We start from the raw sequence: 22,275 nt of genomic DNA, 5'->3' as shown, positions 1-22,275 counted from the left end.
TTACAGTCTACGAACTAATTCCTCGAAAATGTGATCGTGAGCGCGAGAACGGTAGAATCGAGTACGTTTTATAAGGTACGTTGAGGAAACGTAATTTAAAGTTTGGAATATATAGAACATTCCCGATGCGTTATAGAAATCCTTTTCGCAAAAGTAATTTAACTAAATCACGTTTAATTGCATTTAACAGATATTTTATACGAGTTATTCTCCCTTGTTTTAGCGAACATTTTCTCAAACCAAACCACATTCGCATAAATTTCCAGGACGTGCGTAAATATTTTGCGCTTTTGAGTAATCTTTTGGTTACTTTTTAGTCTCGATAATTTCTATCTCGGTAATAACTCGGATATTAGAAAATCTAACCCGCGTCTCGCCATAAAACCGACGTGCTTCAGCAAGAGATGCGCATTTAACTCGCGTCTTATAAAACTGTCACTTGGTACATCCTCGCTTATACGCGTCTCCGGTTTGGGAGCCGGTAAATATGGCGCGAGGCTGAAAGAGAGAACCGCCTGTGTGAAAGGGATCTCTAAGGGAGCATGAATAGTCGTAGGAGCACGGATAGCTTCTTACGCGCGCGCGTCAGCGTGTACGGACACCTGCGAAAGCGGAGACGGCTTTTCTTCTCCGTTGTAAGCCACGGTTTTTCTTTTTTCAACGCGCATTGTCGTCGCGGCGGCGATTGAAGGAGATTAATCGCAGCCGTGCGCAAGGGATCAATCGTCGTAATGGCCATTTAAAACGTGTTTCCGACCGAGGACGACGGATCGTCGCGCCTCGACGCCATGTATATAACCAATAACACAGCAATTATATCGGGACTCGTAGTAAAAGGTGAGCGGTCGTGTAAGAATTAGAAAAATAAGGAAAAAAGATAGAAACGAGCTAGTCACAGCTGGTCAAAGCACGCGCGCGCGCGCGTGTGTGTGTGTGTGTGTGTGTGTGTGTGTGTGAGAGAGAGAGAGAGAGAGAGAAATGATAGTATTTATATATCAAACTGTGAGACAAATCCCCTCAAGCGCTAAGACAAGAATAAAATTCAGGAAAGAAGTAAATAGATTTCAAGGAAGCAGTATTAATATAGTAATATAATTAAGAGAGAGCAAAGAAAAAATATTTAGTTGAATTAACTGGAATTTTGATGGAAAATAAACAATCTAGAGTTCTGGTTAGGTCTACTTTCTTTAAGAAAGTGAAAATTATTTTTGGTTATATTAACCGAAATTTGATTGATATTTATATTTCACAGCATTTGATAGCTATTACTAGATTCTCTTTTCAGTATATCTATTCCTATTTTCTCATGGAGAAAAATGTTCGATTGAATTAACTGAAATTTTAGTGGAAAATGAACGATCCAGATTTCTGATTAAATCTACTAGAATTCTGTGACTAGTACTCATAGTCAGTTTTTATATTCAAGACCGTCTTGAGGTCACGAACCAATCAGAGAGTCGCATTAGTGTCTTAAGACATTACTTAAGACATTACTTAAGATGGTTTTGAAATAAGAACCGACTATGAATAGAATGAAGGACGGCTTATTAGATTTAACTAAGGAAATTCTGAATGTCGGTTATCTCAACTAGAACTCTAGTTGAAATAGTTTAACAAAAAATCTAGTAGATTTAACTAGAATTCTGGATCGTTTATTTTCCATCAGAATTTCAGTTAATTTAACCGAATATTTTTCTGCATGAGAGAAAAAGAAATAGATAGATTGAAAAGAGAGTCTAGTAATATCAAATATTGTGCGAAATAATGCCAATCAAATTTTGGTTAATATGATAAAAAAAAAACTTACTTTCTTAAATATTTAATAAGTATTACAAACAATTGGTCATATTATTATGTTTGATAGTGCTTACTAAATATTAAAGTACAATTATTCTTTAGTTATTTTAATTGAACATTTGATTGGCATTATTTTATCCAATATTTGATAACTATTATCAGACTCTTCTTCTCATAAAATATAAATAGATAAACGAAAGTATTTATGGAGAGAGACAGTGAGAGATTCGCCAGGCGACTCACGAAATTATATACGGAGTTATAAACTTAGCTTAATTTATCATTTACACATTGTCTAACGTGCCTTAACATAATTGTCGCGTGCCGCCCGTCCTTATTTCCAGCACACGCGCGTAATTATATGGAAATCGATATAACGTTCAACACCGAGTTTGCTGCATATCTCCTTAAGGAAATGGAAATAGTTGACTAAGCAATGAATATTACTCCGCCCAATTCGTGAAATACTACAAATAACAACGGAAGACATTCTTTATCTGTCTCTGAGAGAAAACCAATTGATCAGAAAAATTTTTCTGAGATCAATTGGTTTTCTTTCAGAGGCAGACAATAGTTGAAGACGCACGAATAGCTTCTATGATTGAACAATGAATGTACACGAATACACAAATATTTTTCAAATTTTTGTTTTGAATATTTAATCTTTTAATTATATTTTTTGATGTAAATATAATAGAGATGCATGGGTACAGATAAAATAATGTGAATACATAGAAAATACACTATTTATTTTATTCATAAAAGCTTGTCACACTATTTGTTTTTAATACAGATTCTATTGTTGAATTATAGTTATACAATGTTTGAATAATCATCAAAGAAATATTTTACTATTCTTCTAGCAAAACGCGTTTCAATTGCTTATGTAAGTGATATTGGAAGAGAAAATTTACTTCTCACTTTATTTTCAATAAAAATTGCTCTCTATTCTTCAAACTTATCTAATATCTTTCCAACTTCAATTTCTTTCAATACCTGACCAGCGAAATCGCTTGATTTAAATATTATCGGATTATTGCGAGCAGTTTTGAAAAGTAAAATGAGAAACAGATTTTCTCCTGCAATATCTCTGTACTTGGAAGATATTCTGCTAAAAGAATAGTATAACAATTACGTTATTTAATCCTAAAATAATCACCTAATGTTTTTATATCGCAGTAGCGAGAAAATGCAAATTGTAAAATATCTTTTATGAATATCATTTAATATATTTTCTTTCTTTTTTAAATAACTATTCTTTACAATAGTTTAAAAATCCTCAAATCTGAAATTTCATCGAAAATTCCTCAACAAAAAAATAGTATATTAATTAAATATTTATTTTTTAGAAATACTATCACAATAAGCTATACTTAAAGTATTTATTTCATTTAATATTTATCTCTCTTATGCTTTTCAGAAAATTGTGATTAAATCCATACATAATCTTTTCAAATATCAATAAATCGAAAAACAATCAATACACTATGTTAGTTGTTGTTAATAATAATTTTAATTAGGATATAAGAACATCTCAAGCTATCGTTTATGTAAAAAAAATCATGGAACTACTTCCGCTAAGTTTGATTGGATTAATGAAACAAGTAAAATATTTCCCAAATGTTCACATTATTTTACTTTTTAAATTTATTGGAATGAAATACCGTTTCAAAAGAATTAAAATACTGCCACTACAAAAAAAGTGAAAAATTTGCATTCTTAAATAAAAGTGGCAGATTTTCACTTTTTTGAAATAAGATGTCACATTTTTGGAGCGCAGAGATTCACTCCAAAAAAGAAGTGAGATTTCTTTCCTTTGAAATGAATGAATCTCATTCCAAAAAAAAAACTGAAAATCTGTCACTCTTATTTAAGAGTGCAAATTTTTCACTCTTTTTTAATAGTGGCAGTATTTTAACTCTTTTGGAGTGATATTTCACTCCAAGAAATTTAAATAGTACCCATCCCCTATTTAATTTCGTTAATGCATAATTTGCGTTTGCAAGTCACGACGGAAATGTACGTACTTAAAAAAAAAACCAGAAAACAAATGCGGGGTGGACACAAAATGTTTTGAAAACCAAATGCTTGCCTACGCGAGCGTGAGCACAATGCAGTGGATGCATAAGAATGGAGGCTCGGAGTTTTGCTTGAATAACGATAAACATCGCGTCGCAAACAAAAATAGAGTACGGAAAGCGTACCCCGCTTTGTGTATCGTCTATTTTTAGATGACCGCCCCGCACGGAACTACTAAAATAAATAAGCCGTTCCTTCGGAACTTTCCTTTAATATTAGACGAATCTTGTTTTTCCTACACCCGGTATCGATAGTCCGCGATAAAATGTAAAATGCAATGTGTAACGCCGCGCCGCTTATACGTCCGGAATATGTTGAAACGCGTGAGCATCTGTACGCGAGAGAAATACATAAACGCGTAAACGGGATCTCAAAACACGACGAAAGCCGTGTAGTTGTTCGTTCCCTACATTATTTCGGATTTTCAAAACGCAATTTGCTCCACCAGAAGCTTAATTATCTCGTCTATTTTCGATTTAAGCAGCGTAAACGCGGCGATATGATTTCGCAGAGAAATAACGTCGCGTTTTTTATAATTCAAAAAGCGCAACTCGAAGCCGGTTTCGTAATTTCGTAATTAGCAACCATACAGCCGCCGAGAATAATCGGACTATGCTTTGATTAATAAAAAGCTTTTTACGAAAAAAAGACAGAATTAAGGTAGAATTTAATAAACTCGTTGAAATTCGTGTGTGTCATCTTCAAAGGAAATAACTCCCGCGCTAATTAGGGGTACGAAAAAAAGGGAGGGGAGAAAAAGCGAAAATCATTTAAGCAATATGACGAGTCAGAGTTCAAGATAAAAGTGATATCTCACGAGCTATCTGCAGCGGGGTCAAATGTGCCTCCATCAAAGTAATTGAGGGTTAACAGAATTGATTTCGGACGAAATGATACTGGAGGCGGTACGTAAGTATTAATAGAGGCTGCGAATCGAAACGCTCTTCGGAAGTCTTTAATAATCGTTCCCCGTTTATACGATTAAAAGTCGTTTGCAGTTTAATTAATTGTATATTATTTATTATGTGATTGAATGAAATTAATAATAAATGTACACGCATCGTGACGTTGCGTAAAAATATACAAGTTAAAAACATACACGTTATTCCCCGTAAATTGTAATAACTTGAGTCCCCCCCACATTGTAATTATTACGCGTAATTTCTATCATCAGAAACTAAGAGAAAAGTTCATTTTGCCGCCGTGGATTATTCTCTCTCTCTCTCTCTCTCTCTCTCTCTCTCTCTCTCTCTCTCTCTCTCTCTCTTGTTTCTTTTATCTTATATCATAAATAAAAATATGGGAAATGCAAAATGTTTGAAAAGATTATCGAAAAGTGCGATATAATACTTTCGAAAGGCACAAATAAAAAATATAGAATTGTTCAGGAGAGGAAAGGAAAAATTTCGTAATTAATTATTTACAGCATAAGTTAACTAGAGCTAATTACAAGTTGCTTGTTTCAAGTTTTAAAAGGATCCTAAAGTCGTCTATTTTTTACTCATTATTCTTCGAATAAGCGTTTTTCTAATTGCATTTTATATATACAAATTTGAAACTCCTTTTCCACATTTCACACTTATAAACGGGTAATGGAGTTCAAATAGACGACTTTATATAAAAAACGAAAAAGTTGAAAAACAGTTCTGTAATTGACTAGTAACAATATTTGCTTTATATTCAAGTTTACTTTGTCCGTATAAAACAATCTTGATTTTGACTTTGACTAGAGATTATATGAACAAACAATGTTAAGTTCTTAGAGTTAAGCTTAAACAACTAATATGAAAGATTAATTAGTTATAAAATTTGTACTTATGTGTGCGTGCGATATTGATGTAGCAGTGTGTAGAGATGTGTATAATTCTACTAAATCGATAAAACAGACGATTTTAAGATCTCTCAAGTTTAAAAGTAATGTAGTAAATATTAATTTCATTATGATATTATGTTAACTTCTAAAAACTATCCCTGTTCTGAATTTTGATATTCTTCCCGTTTTCAGCTCATTTCTATTTTCTATTTGAATTCAACTTGTATAACTTTTCCTGATTGAAGACAGATGTATTTTTTTAGAACACAATTCGCACGCGTAATACGAAAATAAAAATAATTCGAAAAGTGTCGACTTCCATCACTTTTCAAGCGATATGTTTATTGCAGTCGAGACGTAAATTACTATCCCCCAATCATACTTCCTGCTTAATGCTACACAAATCTTATCTCCCCTATTTTATCTAAAACGCAAATGTTTGACTATACACGCGTATGAGTTAATCTATCATTCTAAATAAATACTCCACAATATCAACGAGAGAGATATCGACGCGTTTTTCTCATTACGTCGATTTCCTCGAATTTTCTAGTACGACTTGACCTGATCTGGTAATAGAGAACGACGGGAATCGTTCCGGACCCATTTTCTCTCGGCGACTTTAATCGTAATACTTGACGCGAAGTGCGTTCTCGTTACGCGCGAACTCGATTTGCGCGGATTCAGTGGAACGCGATCGACGAAACAACGGGAGGGAGGGTGCGTAAATCAATTTATGCGAATAGGATTCGCCGCCACCGCCACCGTCGCGTCGCGGAGAGCGCGACGCTGATCGAATCGCTTAACGTTTTCGGGAGAGCCCGAGCTCGCATTTGTTATATAAACGCGATTGAGGGTGAGAGAAAGAAAGAAGAAGAAGAGAGAAATAGAATCCGTGGGAAAATCGGGGATTCCATTTAAACGGCGGAACGTCGCCGAATCGGCGTGCTATAAGGACACCCTGTATGTGCAATATTATTTACGTACGGTGCGACGCGAAAGGGGGGAGAGGGAAGGGGCACGATGGACCGTAACAACTAAGGCTGCAGTCCATGCTCCAACGCTCTTGGAATCATTTCACTCTTGTTACCCATACACAATGGAGAAGCTTGCAGCTGCAATGTTAGCGCAATACTGCTACAAGGTCTGTTCTTTTTAGCTAAAGTTCTTGCACGGTTTATCTTTCTTCCTTTTCTCTCCACATTGGAGAGAAAAAGAGAAAACTTGAACCGTGCAAGAAGTTCAGCTAAAAAGAACAGGCCTGTTAAAATATTGCTACAATAGTTCCAATGTTACTGCAATATTGCTGGAACATTGAAATGTTGCTGTAACATTTTCAATATTATTGCAATATCACTGGAATGTTAAAATGTAGCAGCAACATTTCCAATGTTACTTCAATATTACCAGAACATTGCAATGTTGCTAAAATATTTCGAATATTACTGCAATACATATTGCTGGAACGTTAAAATGTTACTGTAACATTTTCAATGTTACTTCAATATTATCAGAACGTTGTAACGTTGTCAAATTTTTATAATGTTGCTGCAATACATATTGCTGGAACGTTGGAATGTTGCTGCAACACTTCCAACATTACATCAACATAGTTGGACCGTCAAAATGTTGCTGCGACGCTTCTAATGTTATTTTTAATATTTCTCTAACATTAAAATATTGCTACATTTCTAACGTTACTTCAATAATGCTGGAACGTTGCAATGTTGCAGCAATATTGCTGGAGGGATCTGTGCTGCACGGGTTGTTTATCAAGGACAGACATGCGTTGTGAATCGGAGCCTAAGGGGAACCCAACGGAGGCAAGGGTAGAAAAGGGATACCCATGCCCGAGGGGGAGTTGAAAGAGAAAAGAGAAATCATGGCACGTACCTTGGACTGTAATGCCGAACGCCGCTAGCAGGAGCAACCGATCGATCAATCCGCGGCACATCTTCATTAATATATCCGAGGGCTGCCCCCGTCGCGCGTCGTACCCTTTTTCTTCTCCGTCGTGCTGTCCGAGAGATTGCACGCAATCGCACGTTGAAACGCACACACAACCGAACTGAAGATTGGGAGAGAAGAAGGGGAGGGAAGGTTCAAGTTGAAGGATCAAGGCACCCAGATCAACACTCAGGACGCCGATCAACACTCACGCGTCATCGGGCCCGTCACGGCCGTTACGACGACGATCTCGTTAACGACGGTCGATCTCCTTTTTTTTTTCTTTCTTCGACGCCACGCTGACGGACGAAGGACGGATGGACAGACAGACGTTTACGTTTCTTTTCCTTTCTCTTTTCTTTTATCTCGTCGCACCACACACTCCGCGAATATACTTTGGCGCCGCGTTCACGCGCGGCCGCGCGCGCACACGCACACACGCCGATATATACGTGCCGGCCGTCGGATCACTTCGCTCCGAGAGACACCGCCGCTTACTTCAGCCGGCTCGCCCGTCGCGGCCGGTCCGCGGCCGCGTCTGCCATTGCACGGGGACGAGAGCGGCGGCGAATATCCATACCTCCCCTCCTTCCCTCGATAGTTACGTCGTATATCCGTTATCGATAACGCGACGCGGAAACTGAACGCGGAGATTCGACGACAGCCTGGGGGGTGGGGGTGAGCGGCAATTCTTTCGAGCGAGCTCTCGCTGAACTCGTGTCTCGTCTCCGGTGTCCACGCTTCGGTTACAGGCAGTTACAGCGAGGGTCGTCCTCGCTCCCTCACGGGTTGATCGATGCGCGCACCGCGCCGCTGACAACGCCGTCGTTACGACGGCGAGTGTCCATTCTATGGGAGCGACGAACGCCGAACGCACGCCGAAGGGGGAGAATAATCCGACTATTCCGACTCCGAGTCGCGTCGCGCGGTCGGCGCGGCGTCAACAGACTCAACAGTCGCGCGCGCGCCGCTGCTCCTCCGTTCGATGATCCATCTCGCGCGGGGGAGAGCACGCGGATCTATGATCGAAGTGTGCTGGTGGTGGGGAGCAGAACGACGAGGGAGGGCGAGCGAGCGAACGATGGCCCGATCGATGTTTATCACCGTGAATGTCACTCGAAACGAGCCGGGGGAACGACCGTTACTCTCCTCTCTCTCGCGAACGCCGAACGCGTTGAATCCCGCGGGACATCAACCCGGACGGCCGCGGACGCTCATTGCTCGTCAAGAGTGTCACTCCGTTTTTTTTTTTTTTTTTTTAGATAGAGGTGCACCGCGTCCACTGACGTGTTCCGTCGGCCACACGCCGGACCGGTCGCTCTCGCGAACGAAAACAGAGAGACGTGACGTTCCGCCGACGCGGCGGAGAATACGAACGAACGATACCACCGACGCGAAAGCCGATCCGCGACTGACCGACGGGGTACGCAAGCGCCCGCATATTTAGCGCGCCGTTCAACGCCACTTGCGTGACTGGGGAGAACTAAACCCATGCCACGTACAGGGTGACCCATGTAAAATTTTACGAGCCTCCTTTCCTCTGGGAAAACTCTCAAAAACAGCGGTCGCGATAACGTCGTAGTGACGTTAAAATAAATCATGACTGATCGAAAAGATCGAGTGACTTTTAATATTTAAAGGGTGCGGGCATCTTTTTAAAATTTTATAGCTTTTCCTTGAGTAAGATTTCTTATAATTCATTATTTTTCATTGCACTTCTTGGCTCAAAATGTGACACTGTTTCAACGCCACTATAGTGGCTTTCTTTTCTTATAAAGGTTAATAATAATGATGTCTATTTAGAATAATAATTGATGTCATTTTGATCAGAGCTGGAGGTATGCATTTGAAATACTTTTATTTAAAAAACAGTATTTGCAGGACAATTGTATTTTGTATTTTGTATTTCAGCGGAGCACATGCAAATATTATTTTGTGTTTTGTATTTCATGGGAACGTATAAAAGTATTTTGTATTTTGTATGTCAATATTAATAACGAAAGATTGAAAATATTTTGTATTTCAAATATTAAGATTGACAATCAATTTTAATATTTGAATTACAAAATACAAAAAATTTTCAATTTTTCGATTTTAAATAGAAAATACGCAATATTTTCATGTGCGCCGTTGAAATACAAAATATAAAATACACTTGTATTGCAAAAACTATGTTTTAAATCAGGTCTGTCCAATTTGAGCTCAAAAAATTCAATGTAAGATTTCATGAACTATAAAATGTTAATAAACATCGCTCAGACACTTTGCAGTCTTTGAAATCTTACTCATATTGATTTTTTTACGTCAATGACTTTGCGTTTTGGCTCCAAAGCTCAAATTGGGCAGGTCTGTTTTAAATAAAAGTATTTAAAATATACATGCCGCCAGCACTCATTTTAACGTCATTCAGATGATGTCAGACTTTTTGTTTTACTTGGGCTATTACAGATAGTGATAGAATTCTTTTTTAGCTATGTAATCCTTTAAGGTTTGACTTTTTTTAAGAAATGGGACATACAATATCTAGTTATTTTTGAAGATTTGGAGAATCGCTAAATATTGATAATAAAAAAATGAGATCATAATAATTGGTGGCTCAAAATAGCATATCTAATATGACGGATCTAAGAAATAAAATATTTTCAAAAAATTGTGATGAAATTATGTAGTTTTGAAAAAAAAAACTATTTAAAAACAAGTACAATTAGATGTGAAATGCTATGTAAAAATAAAAAATTGTAACAATTTTACAGTACATTATCTACTAAATAATATTATAATTAATATTTTATCAATGAAATTGGATAGTTATTAGCAACATATACCTACTTATAAAAACTATTAAAAAAAAATTCAAATGTTTCCCTCGCATTATAAATATCATTCAATACATTTCTTTATTAAATAATTACATATTTTTTTTATTCACCTTTTCATTGAAAGATTTGAAAATTACTCTCAACAGTAATAAATAGTTTTCTTTAAAACAAGTTCTAGTTGAATCGAATTGTTTAATATTTACTAAAAATATAATTTTTTTATAAAAAGTACACACACATACATATATAAATATATATTATATAGTATATACATATATATATGCACCACTAGACTTTAAAGAGTAAGATTCGTCGACTATCTCGGAATGAATGGATCTCTGCCGTTGAACTCTAGAAAATAAAAAGCAAACTCCCGTATTCTTTTAAGTTGAAAGTATCTTTTTCGGAGGTAAATCGAGTTTTCTCAGTTTGCATGTAAATTATTAGGCGAAGATAGTCGGAAAGAAGATATTTTACAAGATTTTTATATTTTATTTCAACACTTTCTAACAAAGAAATATAAAATGTCTCGTAAAAAATATTTTCTCTGATTCTTCAGTACTTATTTAAACATAGACTGACGAAACAAATTGGTTTCTGTCGTTTCTAGCACATTTCGAAAATAGCTCTGGCAATTAAATAAGAATCCGCGATAAACAGGATGTCAGACTTCATGTTTTCGATGTATGGAGAAGAAATAGCACTAATTTATTCAGTCTCGATTTGAATCATAATACTTCTTCGACAATACTCTTAGACGCTATCCAGATTCCCAAGAAAACATCCAATTTAACGTTATTGCCTAATCTATTATTAAAAAGATAAAGCTCTACATGAAATTTTATCGACATTTCGCTCTCTCCCTTCATTTGATGAAAATTTCAATGATAGCGTTAAGAAGTAAGCGCAGAGGATAAACGCGTTCCACGAATTGAGATTAGAAGGGAAGAGGAATGTTAGCTTCGAGCTCGTAAATAAATCACTGTTTGATAGTCGATAATCGTCAGACTTATTATCGAGACGATAAGTTGAATGACGGATTTACCTCACACCGACAATCACTGACGATACACATTCGTGCGCATTCCGTGGTGTGCATCCGATAATACCATCTACGAGATCAGGAAGCATAGTTCGAGAATTCGATTCTGCTGCTGTCTTCTCCACTCGGGACACCCTGGACCCGTCGCGAACAAATTTCCCCGTGAGCGCCACGCGGCTCTTCGGCCGCGCTCGGCCATCTTCGGCTTCGCTCCCCTGAGATCGCGGTGACTCCTCGAGAACGGGACTCAGGATCGTACTTAGGCACGCGCGAATCCCTACCGAACGGATATGATCCACACAGACTTAAAGGGATCCTAAACCGATTACCGAACTTAATCGAGGTCGATAGTGCAGACTTTTTTAATTCCAAATTTGATAATAGTGACATCTTTTATTCATTCCTTACATTATATTATATATCATTCCGTCTCACTCAAACGCATATATCTTTCCTTATCTAATATATGCCAGCACCATCTATTGCAAGACCGCGTAACTACTACTATATGGAATTTCGACTCTTTTGACATTCCTAGTCTTCACAAAGCACCGAATGGAAAATACGTATACACAAAATACTTTTCTTCTAGACTTTCAATCTTAGTTCTACAAACTCGGTATCGTTCGTTCCAGTAATGTGATCTCAGCTGCACGTTTATTTTCAAGATATAAACTCTTGTATCAAGCAAATATATAGGAGAGAGTGGTTTAAATCGGACCTATTTGCAGTTTTTGCTCTCTATAAGATGTAAATAAAGTCCGATCGTAAAATCGAAGGTGCCATTGGAAAGATCATTTAATTCCCTTCATTTTTTGCTTCAGACATTTTGACGTATCTCTCACCTGTCTTAAACTATAATGGAAAATGTAAAAACGCTTTTTTCGGTTCGATTTGGAACCATCCGTTCTAAATCGGACTGTCCTATGGTTCAAATCGAAAACTCCTATTTTTATGAATTTTTAGATAGAATTTTAAAATATTAATGTATTTTTCTTAGTATAGAAACGAGCAATTTGACAGTAAAAATTTTTTCGGAAAAAGAAATTACTGACTGTTTATATTATTAGAATTGAAATCAATAAAACTCAACTAATCTGAGTCTGATGACTCATGATATTTTACTAATTTATATTTCGCTAGACCAGATCTGGTCAGCCGATCACCAGTACTACAACCAGGCCTATAAATTATTTATTGTACTGTCCGATTTGGACACGAGTCCATTCGAACTTTGAAACAAATTTTACAATAAACCGCAAAAGTGATCATAAAATGCTTGATATTTTTGAATTCTACACTCTTTAATTACTTTAAATCAATTACTTTTAAAATTTTTAACACCTTTTAAATAATGATTTACAAGGATTTTTTTTTTTTTTTAAATTTTCGCACGATCGCTGAAAATACATATTTGAGTCTATTTTATGAATGTCATGACAGAGAACTATCAAACTGCTATCACATGTTCGGTGTCTTATAAGGACTTTACATTATAAATAGTACGCAAACCTGCTTAATCGTATTCATTTAAATTAAAAAGATTACCTATTTGGAACACGGTCCGATTTAGACCACTCTCCCCTACCTGAAGTGACAGCTGTACGAGCCAAAAGTAAGTGAACTTTTTGACTTTTTTCCGATTTTCTCATGAAATCCAGTGCTGCTAACATCCTGTTTGTGCGTACTTTAATTCTGTATTTCTGTAATAATAATTTTGCAATCCGTAAATCCAATTCGAAGATTTTTCACCGGATGGAAATGATGGAAAGTAGGACGACTTTAGCATCCCCTTAAGCCCGTGTCACACTACAAACTGGAAATTGAGGATTGTAAATTGAGGATTAAAATTCGGCCAATCAGAATGAAACGTGGATTAAAATTAAAATTATCTGAATGATTGAATTCTAATCTTTAATTCGCAATCCTCAATATATATATATATATATATATATATCTCTAATATTTATATTTAATATATATTTCATTTGTATAATTAATTTTAAATTTTCCCCTTTTTGATGTAAATAGCGCACTCCAGATACGAGAAAACAAAAGAATTATGTCATACCAATATATCGAAATAAAATTATCACAAGAAAACAGTGTCTTGTTTATTTTCAAAGAAAGAAATCTAGCATCTCTAATATTCTCTAATCTTTATTCAACATTATTATAATGTAGTATAATATTATATTATAATAAAAGTCTGTAGGAGTAGATCTCGCTTCTAGCAAATAGTTTAATTAGTTTCCCTAATCGGATATTCTCGCGGGAACTATCCAACTTCGTCAATGGATAGGTCATTCGTGATCGGAATACGACAATGATTTCAATTCAGGATTTAAAAATATTAGAATAGATACGACAGAAATTAAAATAAACAGATGATCATTGTTGATCGACTACTGTTATTTAGACGTTTACGTTGGCTTATTTATATTTCGGACAGTTCGTAAATCACAAAATATTTTTAAGAATTTTAATCGTGTAAACCACTATTGTTGTGATTCCGATATCAGGTAAACATCAAACATTACATAAAATATCGAAATTCAAGCGTGTTAATTAATGCTACAATTGTTTTCGAACTTTCGTTGCAAAGCTCATTCTACAATTGTGTAAGCGTAGTTGTAAATGTCGTTAAGAAGTAGTTGCAACTGTGAGAATTGACCTATAATAGCCGAATAATAGAATAATATTCTAAATTAATAGAATAATATTAAATGAAATTTCATAACATTAATCATTTGCATACCCACTATATTCGATTCAATTCTTTCCAAATGATCCTCTATCTATAAGTTCTCATCATTTGGAAAGAATCGAATTAATTAGCGAGCGATATGCAAGCGATAATATTATTACCGAATTACGATTAATGAAAAATCAGATAATGTAACCTTTTTTAATTTCTAAATTTGAAATACTGAAGATGATCTAATAATAAGATCGAAATGTTTGTTATTACTGTAAGATACAATTTATAAAGTTATTTACGCATAAAACATCTAGCGTTGGTTTTTATGCTCCTCATCTATTATTATTATTATTATTGATTTAATTATAAAGCCTTTATCTATTACAAAAAGGAGAGTTTTTGGTATATTTTAGATAGTGCGATTACAAGTGCTATTTTATTGAAACATATATTTCCATATTATTGTATTTTACAAGAATTTTTATTGTGTATTTTTTGTTTTTGACGTTATCGTTTCAAAATTCAAATAGTACTGGCGAGTGAACACGGGAGCCTTAAAATTGTGTCATACTCATGTGCGCAGTTACGACATACATATTGCTACAAATTTTCCAGTCAACAGTCGTTCAATACATTAGACCTGTTTTTTTAATTTCTTTTTTTTTTTAATTTACCTAAATTTCTTGCATGATTCATTTTTCTCATTTTCTTTTCACGTTTAGGAGATAAAGTAAAAAGATGAACTGTGCAACAAGTTCCGCCACAAAGAACCTTTGTCTATCGTGTGTTCTTGCCCTTACTGCCGCGGGGTTCGCGAGACTAGTAGAGCCAGCTCTGCTTCCAGACCGGCTCTTTCAACATCTAAGCGGCTCACCGGCTAGGCGGCGGACAGCCGGGCGATGTCCGTCGACAACATGGTTACGAATCATATGTACTCTATGCGTTTCATTTAACGCTCGCGAGCATTATTTTATCCTTGTTGCTTGTCAAATATTAAACCAGGATACATGGATGTAGCCAGGAGGAGGCATGGGATGCCCATAGCTCCTCTAAATCTTAAAGAACAAAAATAATTAATATTAAATACAGTATCTTTCAAGATCGTAATGTGAATACATAACAAATTGGAAATAAAGGCGCTAAACGGTCAAGCTGGATCTTTAGTGCTTAAATAATTCATATATACATATCCAATCCTGATGCAAACTGCCGAATTTATTTTCAGTCTTGAACATAATTCTAACAGAATTAGAGCAGTAATATCACAAATTAAAAATAATTAAACAGATTTGCTTAATTCACAAGAGTATTCACAAGAAATTAAATTTAGGAAAGAAAAAAGATTTGATGGTGGAAGTTATAGAAACATTTTTTGAGACTCAAAGCCGGCTATAAGCGTTATAAATTTAAGTTTTTCCAATTCGTAGAATCAGTGCAATTTAAAGAGAAAAATAAAGTAAATGAGTAAATTAGTAAATTAAATATGTGTGATTTTATAATTTTTATATCTGCTAGTAATTAATTAATAATAATAATATAAAACAAAACGAATCTAATAATTTATACTCGACCCTCCCTCTCCCGAGTTCAATTAAGTCTCTAATTTCGCCCTCCACTCCCCTAAACAAAATCTGGCTACGCCCATGCAAAGATGAAATAATGCACGCGAGCATTGCAATTTGCGAATATTAAGTGCAATGCACCCTACGTTGATACATGAATGCGCGCGAATGACGATGACGATGTTCGCTAATAGAAAGCTCCTTGGCGGCGTGTAACTGCTGTCCTACCTGAGGCGAATTGTATGCAAAACCGTAAAGGCTATATGGCACACAAAAAACTTCAATAGTAGAACCCAAGACGATTTTAAAATCATAGCAATAAAATGTAAAGCAGTATGGCGTAAACAGTAAATGAATCAGCCATTCACAGTAGAGGATACAAGACAATAATGTAAGGAGTAGCACATCCAAAATATTGATTTGCTTACTGCTTCTCGTGTTTCTGTGTGCCGTAAGCCATAAACCAAAACACGTAAAAAAACGTAAGGTAGTAAGACGTAAGCAGTAAATAAATTGGCAATTACAGAGAACGTAAGAATGATCTTACGTTTTCTACTGTGATTGGTCGATTCACTTACTGCTTACTCCCTTTCGTCTTTCTATGCGCCATGAGCTATAATGGGCTTTTTACAATAAGCCATGATCTAAGTTTTTAAGTCTTAAGTCGTAAGAAATTGACATCAAATAATAAGCGATTATTCTTCTCACATTTGACTGTGATTGGTCGATTTCTTACGGCTTAAGACTTAGATTTAGATGGCTTATCGCAGAAAATCCATATGCCTTTAGGTAAATGATTCATAGAACGTAAACAATAGGCTTTCTACATATAATATACAATAAGCTATTATCTTTAAGCTTTAAATCTTAAGCCGTACGAAATTGACCAATTATAGTTGATCATTCTTTCTATATTTTTTCTTTCGATTGATTGATCAATTTTTTACGGCTTAAGACTTAAAGCTTAGATAAGACGTAAGCAATAATAGTGAATCGGCCAATTACAGTAGAAAATGTAAGATAATAATGTAAGCAGTAGAAAGTAAATCCAAAATGATTTGCTTACTCTTGCGTTTTATTTTTTACGTTTTTTTATCTTCCATAGCCTTAAGACTTTCGTGTTTCGTCTTGCATTTTAGAGTCGTCAGCGCTTCACGCTGCCCTAAGTAAATATTCCAGACTGTTCTGGAATATTGTTGTAAAAGGAATGGTCTGTAAAACGAAAGGATAGATTTGAAAAGACAACGAGGTTGAAAAAATTCCAAGAAATTACTCAGAACCCAGAGTGTATGCGAAATATTTATCTTCCGTGAATGTCTCGCCCCCGGCGTTGAAAATAAGAGTGAGACAAAAGAGCGGGATCGAGGAAAACAGAATGTATTATGAAGTTGAATTTGTTATGAAGCTGGAATTAAAGAGATATTAAATGTCCGTACTATTAAATATATAATGCGTGTGTACATTAAATTTATGAATTTCCTGAAATACTGTGCGAATGATAATGGTCGGAAAATTTCATATATCAATATTGGGGAAATCAACAATTTACAATTAATATCGCCCGTCGCGTATAAACGCATTTGGTAGATTACCCAAAAACCTTTTATTCCACGGTGGGCGCGTATTACATTTTACAAATTTATCAAAGATCTGGGTCATGATGGAATTATCGTATAAAACCGGATTGCGGGATTCATCGACTCTTATCCGCGGAATATTCGATAAAAATTAAGTTGCGGTATAGAAGAGGAATCACGAGTTTTACCTCCTATTTCTGAGGCAGGCGAGTTTCAAGCTTTATTTTGTTGCTGAAACGGTCGACTTCATAAAATGTCGTTCTGTTTCGTTCTCAAGCCGAGGTAGTTCCTGGAAGACCATCGCCACCGGGCCGACCAGATAAACATTGTCGATCCCCAAGTATCTTCCCCGAACTTTTTCACAATCTCGTACTCTCTCAGGAATATTTTCGAAGTTCGTCCGTTTCCTTTACACGCGCTCGTAGTACGACTTTCCCAGATAGAACGCAGAAGTCATAATAATACCTTAACACTTTTAATTAGTCACATGAAAATATTTGTGTCGTTAAACAAAATGATTTGGAGTCGCGGCGACTAATTAAAGGTTAAAGATATCCTAATATCATGAATTTATAAATAATAAAAATAAAGTCATGACTGCGTCTTATAATATCATTATAACTTCTGTGTTCTACTTGAAAAAGGCGCAATACCGACGTCATCATGACATCATAGGAGCCATAAGGCTCACATCATTTAATGCTCACAGCGCTCTTGGAATTATTTCATCTTTGTTGTTTATCAAATATTAAACAAAGACAAATGATGCTCATAAACGTTGTGAGTGCCAAATGAAAGGCAGCCATAATGATACCATAGGACATCTCTCACATTATGACCTTATAAGTGATACATAAAGTCATGATGATGTCCTATGATATATCATTATGACTCTTATGATATCATGATGACGTCTTATCCACAGTTGGAACATTTGTGTTAAATATTTAACACATTTATATTTTCCAACTGTATTATTAGCATATTTTTTTATTGTTAGTAAAATTGACATTTACAATTAAATTAACGTTTATTTTATTCATCTTGAAACTCGTTTTAAAATACATTATTTGTTCACTTATTTATAAATAACGTCATTCTGTGGCAATAAGAAATATTGAATATTAATTTGAGACACAAAATATTCAAACAACATAATCACATTATGTTAAATGGACATTTATATATGTTAAAAATTTAACACAAAAGTTTAACAAGAACTTGAGTGGATCGATTTTAATAAAAATATCAAATGTTTTTTACTGTGTGGTATCATTATGACTGGCGGCTGTGGTCATATTTCGACAAGCACTCCCAGCAGTCCTAGTAGATATATTAGACTACATAACTACTATAACATATACGTAAGTATACATATTTTACATATATATTATACGGTTATGCTCGGTATTTACTGGACTATCAGCACAGAAAATCTATAGTATAGTAATCTATAGTAGCGTGAACTATAAATTTTCAATACTGGCAATGTATATTGGAACACGGCCTCTGTGTTTTGTCTGAGTCACCGTCTCAGCCCAATGATCCACGATGCAAGTATGCAACACCCGCCGAAGGATGTCAGATCTGCCTCGACAGCTGCGTTTCTAGCATCGAAAGGCACTTATTTAAGGTACTTGCCGCATTTTTTTTTTTTCTTTTCTCGAGACTCTCCTGCTTAGAGAGCCTCCACAACGTGAATGTTCCAGCCGCGTATCGCCCAAGGATGCATGACACCTGCAAAAAAACTGGGAGAAGTAGCTTCGGCGGTCGTGTGTTTACAGCGCAATCGGAAGACGGCAGGCAGTGGTATCAAGAGATAACGGAGACGCGAATGAAAGGACGGCTGTGTGACACCCGCGTACCGGAATTCGAGCGAACAATTGCACGGACACCCCAACCCCCGTGCACAAACAACCGGAAACTACCCGACAACAAAGGTACAATGCGCGATGCGCGCCATTTCGTTCATTTTATGAGCGCGTTCTTCCTTTATTTTTTGTTTTACGCGGTCTGATTAATCTTGTTCTGCGACTAATCGCGTGACATTGCGACGGATCGAGCCGAACGTGACGACGGAAACGAGCTTGAGTTTTCCTTCCACGATAAATCGCACTGACAGCCTTAACCGATTCTTAATGGTGATCCCTGTTCCCATCTTGTTGGCGATCCAATTAAGATATACATGGTGTCTCAGAAACGATGATATGTTTAATCTTGATCATAGAGATACTCAAATGTACTATGTAAGTGATGTATAAAGAGAGGAAAGCGTTTATATAATTTTTCATTGATCCGCTATGTTCGGTACAGTGTTTAAGATAAAATGAGGTAAATGCATAAAATGGAATGAGATACATGCACGGAAAAAACGATTTTGCTAAGTATCTAAAAATTTAGCTAAATATAGATTTAAAAATAATTTGGTTGGACTAACAAAATAATTATGTAGAATGCTCAAACTGATTGTTAGAATATCAAAATTTTTTGCAACGTTGCACATCATGCTTGAGTTTTTACGTAATTATTTTGATAGTTCAACAAGATTATTTTCAAATCTAGCTAAATTTTAAAATATTTCAGCAAAATCGTACTTTTTGTGCACATATGATAATTTCTTATTTGTAAAATATAACGGTATAACAGTTAATAATCACACTTACAAAGAATTTTGTTGAAATTCAACTATAAAATATAAAATTCAATATAATATTCAACTATAAAGTTATAGATACAGTTCTGAAAGTAATTTCGTCGGACTATCAAAATAATTATACAGGAAATTTAAGCATGCTGTTACAAAACATTTTAACATTCTAGCAACAAATTTGAACGTCCTACATACATAATTATTTTGATGGTTCAATAAAATTATTATGTATCAGATATGTATTTAGCTAAATTTTTAAATATTTTAGCAAATTGTTCTTTTCGTGTGAATATCTCATTCTATCTCATGCATAATTTATCTCAATCTATTTTGAGTAGATCCTGAAAGATACAGCTGACCAAACACGAAAAAAAGGGTTTTGTTGAAGCATCTAAAAATTTAGCTGGATACAGATATAAAAGTAATTTTGTTAGACTATCGAAATAATTGTGTAGAAAAATCAATCGTGATAAGCAATGCTGGAAAAAGAATTTGACATTCTAGCTACTAATTTGAGAATCCTCTCTATAAAATTATTTTAATAATACAAAAAATTATTTTCAGATCTACATCTAATTTTTAAATATTTCAGCGCGAAATCATCCTTTCCATAAATATATGATATCTAATCTCTTATTTGAATATTCTAATTATACATTCTCGGAATCAAAACCTACAGTCGAATTTTCCCTTCAGGAAAATTTCAAGATAATAATTTATTGCAGTCTATTAATATTCAACAAACGTCTCAATGTGTCATCTTTTTATCGCAAGTGACTCAATTTTACCGCAGCTTGGGAACGATTCGCGCTACAGTTACTTTTAATGTTAGAAAAATTCTAACATTAAAGTCTAGGATTGGCCGATGAGACTGTCGTTAAAATAATAGTTACGGTACACCCCGTAGATGAAGTAACAAAATTTAATTAATCGAGGTTAACGCCGATCGGTATCGCTGCAACCGGTCCCAACCGCCCATCATATTACTCTACAAGATAACCGCTGTCGTTAGCATGACCAGATAAATATTGTCACTGAATATTGTCAGGTAACTCGGGCGTAACCGCGTTTTCGCACTCAATTTTTATCTAATCGATACGTGGTCGTTACTTTCCCTATACATATCGCGCGCATTAATTACAAATAATGGTTTTTCGCACTGTCGTTTGTTCGACCATTTAATAAATAGTCTAAAGCTTGGATTAATAAGGCAATAACATGTATATAAAACCGGTTATGTTGATACATGTGTATAATGAATCCATTATATAATCACGTATTGATATACGCGAAGTAAACATTAGACAGAATGAAATTTAGATTTTAATACATGATAGATTAATGACAGACAGATAGTATTCTATATACATATAGTGTTCTATATACGGAAAGTACAGTTTTGTTTTACATAAACATTTAGCTATCACGGAAAATATAGATTTGGTGGTTCAGTAAAGCTATAACTTACTGCGCGAATTCAACATTTATTATTAAGAAGACTTGATGATTCAACAAAGAAATCATGTCTGTAAGCAATTATCGATATGTTAATTCAGTTAATTGTTTCAATGGAAATTGCTAATGTAACAAATTTTTTTATTACTATCTTAGTATGTTTTATTAAAAATTTTGATTTATGTATTATAGATTGCTTTTCATAGAAAGTTATCTTTGCTGTATTAAATAATTTGCTGTGCTGTTCCAACAAATCTAATTATCTATTATCGCTAATTTTATAGCCAGCCGCAACTTCGCTACTTTAACATAGAAAACTACCTGTCCGTATATTATGGTTATAGATTTGCTGAATTAGTGAAGTTTTAAGTTATTTTAACAAATCTTTTTTTTCGTGTAGATACAGATTAAAAAATAATTTTGTTGGACTATCAAGACATAGATCGCTCAAGCATAATGAATAATGCTGCGAAAAATTTTGATATTCGAGCAATCAGCTTGGGTGTCCTCATAATTATTTTGATCTAACAAAATTATTTTCAAATCTGTATCTAGCTAAATATGTAAATATAATATTTTAATAAAAACTTTCTTTCTGTGTATAACGTTCGATAAGAAACACATCATTCAGGATTATGGGTGTGGTCAAAGTCTCACTACAAATGCTTTGAAGTATTTGATTGACCAAACAAAAGAAAGAGTTTTACGAACTGACCGATCACCGATCAAAGAACGCTTCGAAGCATTTGTAATATTATGTTGGCCTTATCCTATATTTTCACTACAAAAATCGAACTATTTGATTTTAAATCTATATATAAAAAGTTCGCATG

The 22,275-nt window shown here is 35.0% G+C and overlaps 1 protein-coding gene across 1 annotated transcript in view; it reads right to left on the bottom strand.

The window, feature by feature from the left end:
* Positions 1 to 8,609, bottom strand: part of LOC108721037 (roundabout homolog 2) — a 123,761-nt gene extending 115,152 nt beyond the window's left edge. The window contains exon 1 of the mRNA XM_018445350.1: positions 7,583 to 8,609. Within this exon, the coding sequence (XP_018300852.1) occupies positions 7,583 to 7,649 (67 nt within the window). The 5' untranslated portion in view covers positions 7,650 to 8,609. The remainder of the gene's footprint in view (positions 1 to 7,582) is intronic.
* Positions 8,610 to 22,275: the final 13,666 nt, after the last annotated feature.

The sequence above is a fragment of the Mycetomoellerius zeteki genome, unplaced genomic scaffold (genome assembly GCF_001594055.1).
Source record: "Mycetomoellerius zeteki isolate Tzet28-1 unplaced genomic scaffold, Tzet1.0 scaffold158, whole genome shotgun sequence".
NCBI lineage: Eukaryota > Metazoa > Arthropoda > Insecta > Hymenoptera > Formicidae > Mycetomoellerius > Mycetomoellerius zeteki.
This window is presented reverse-complemented; position numbering and strand designations above follow the sequence as displayed.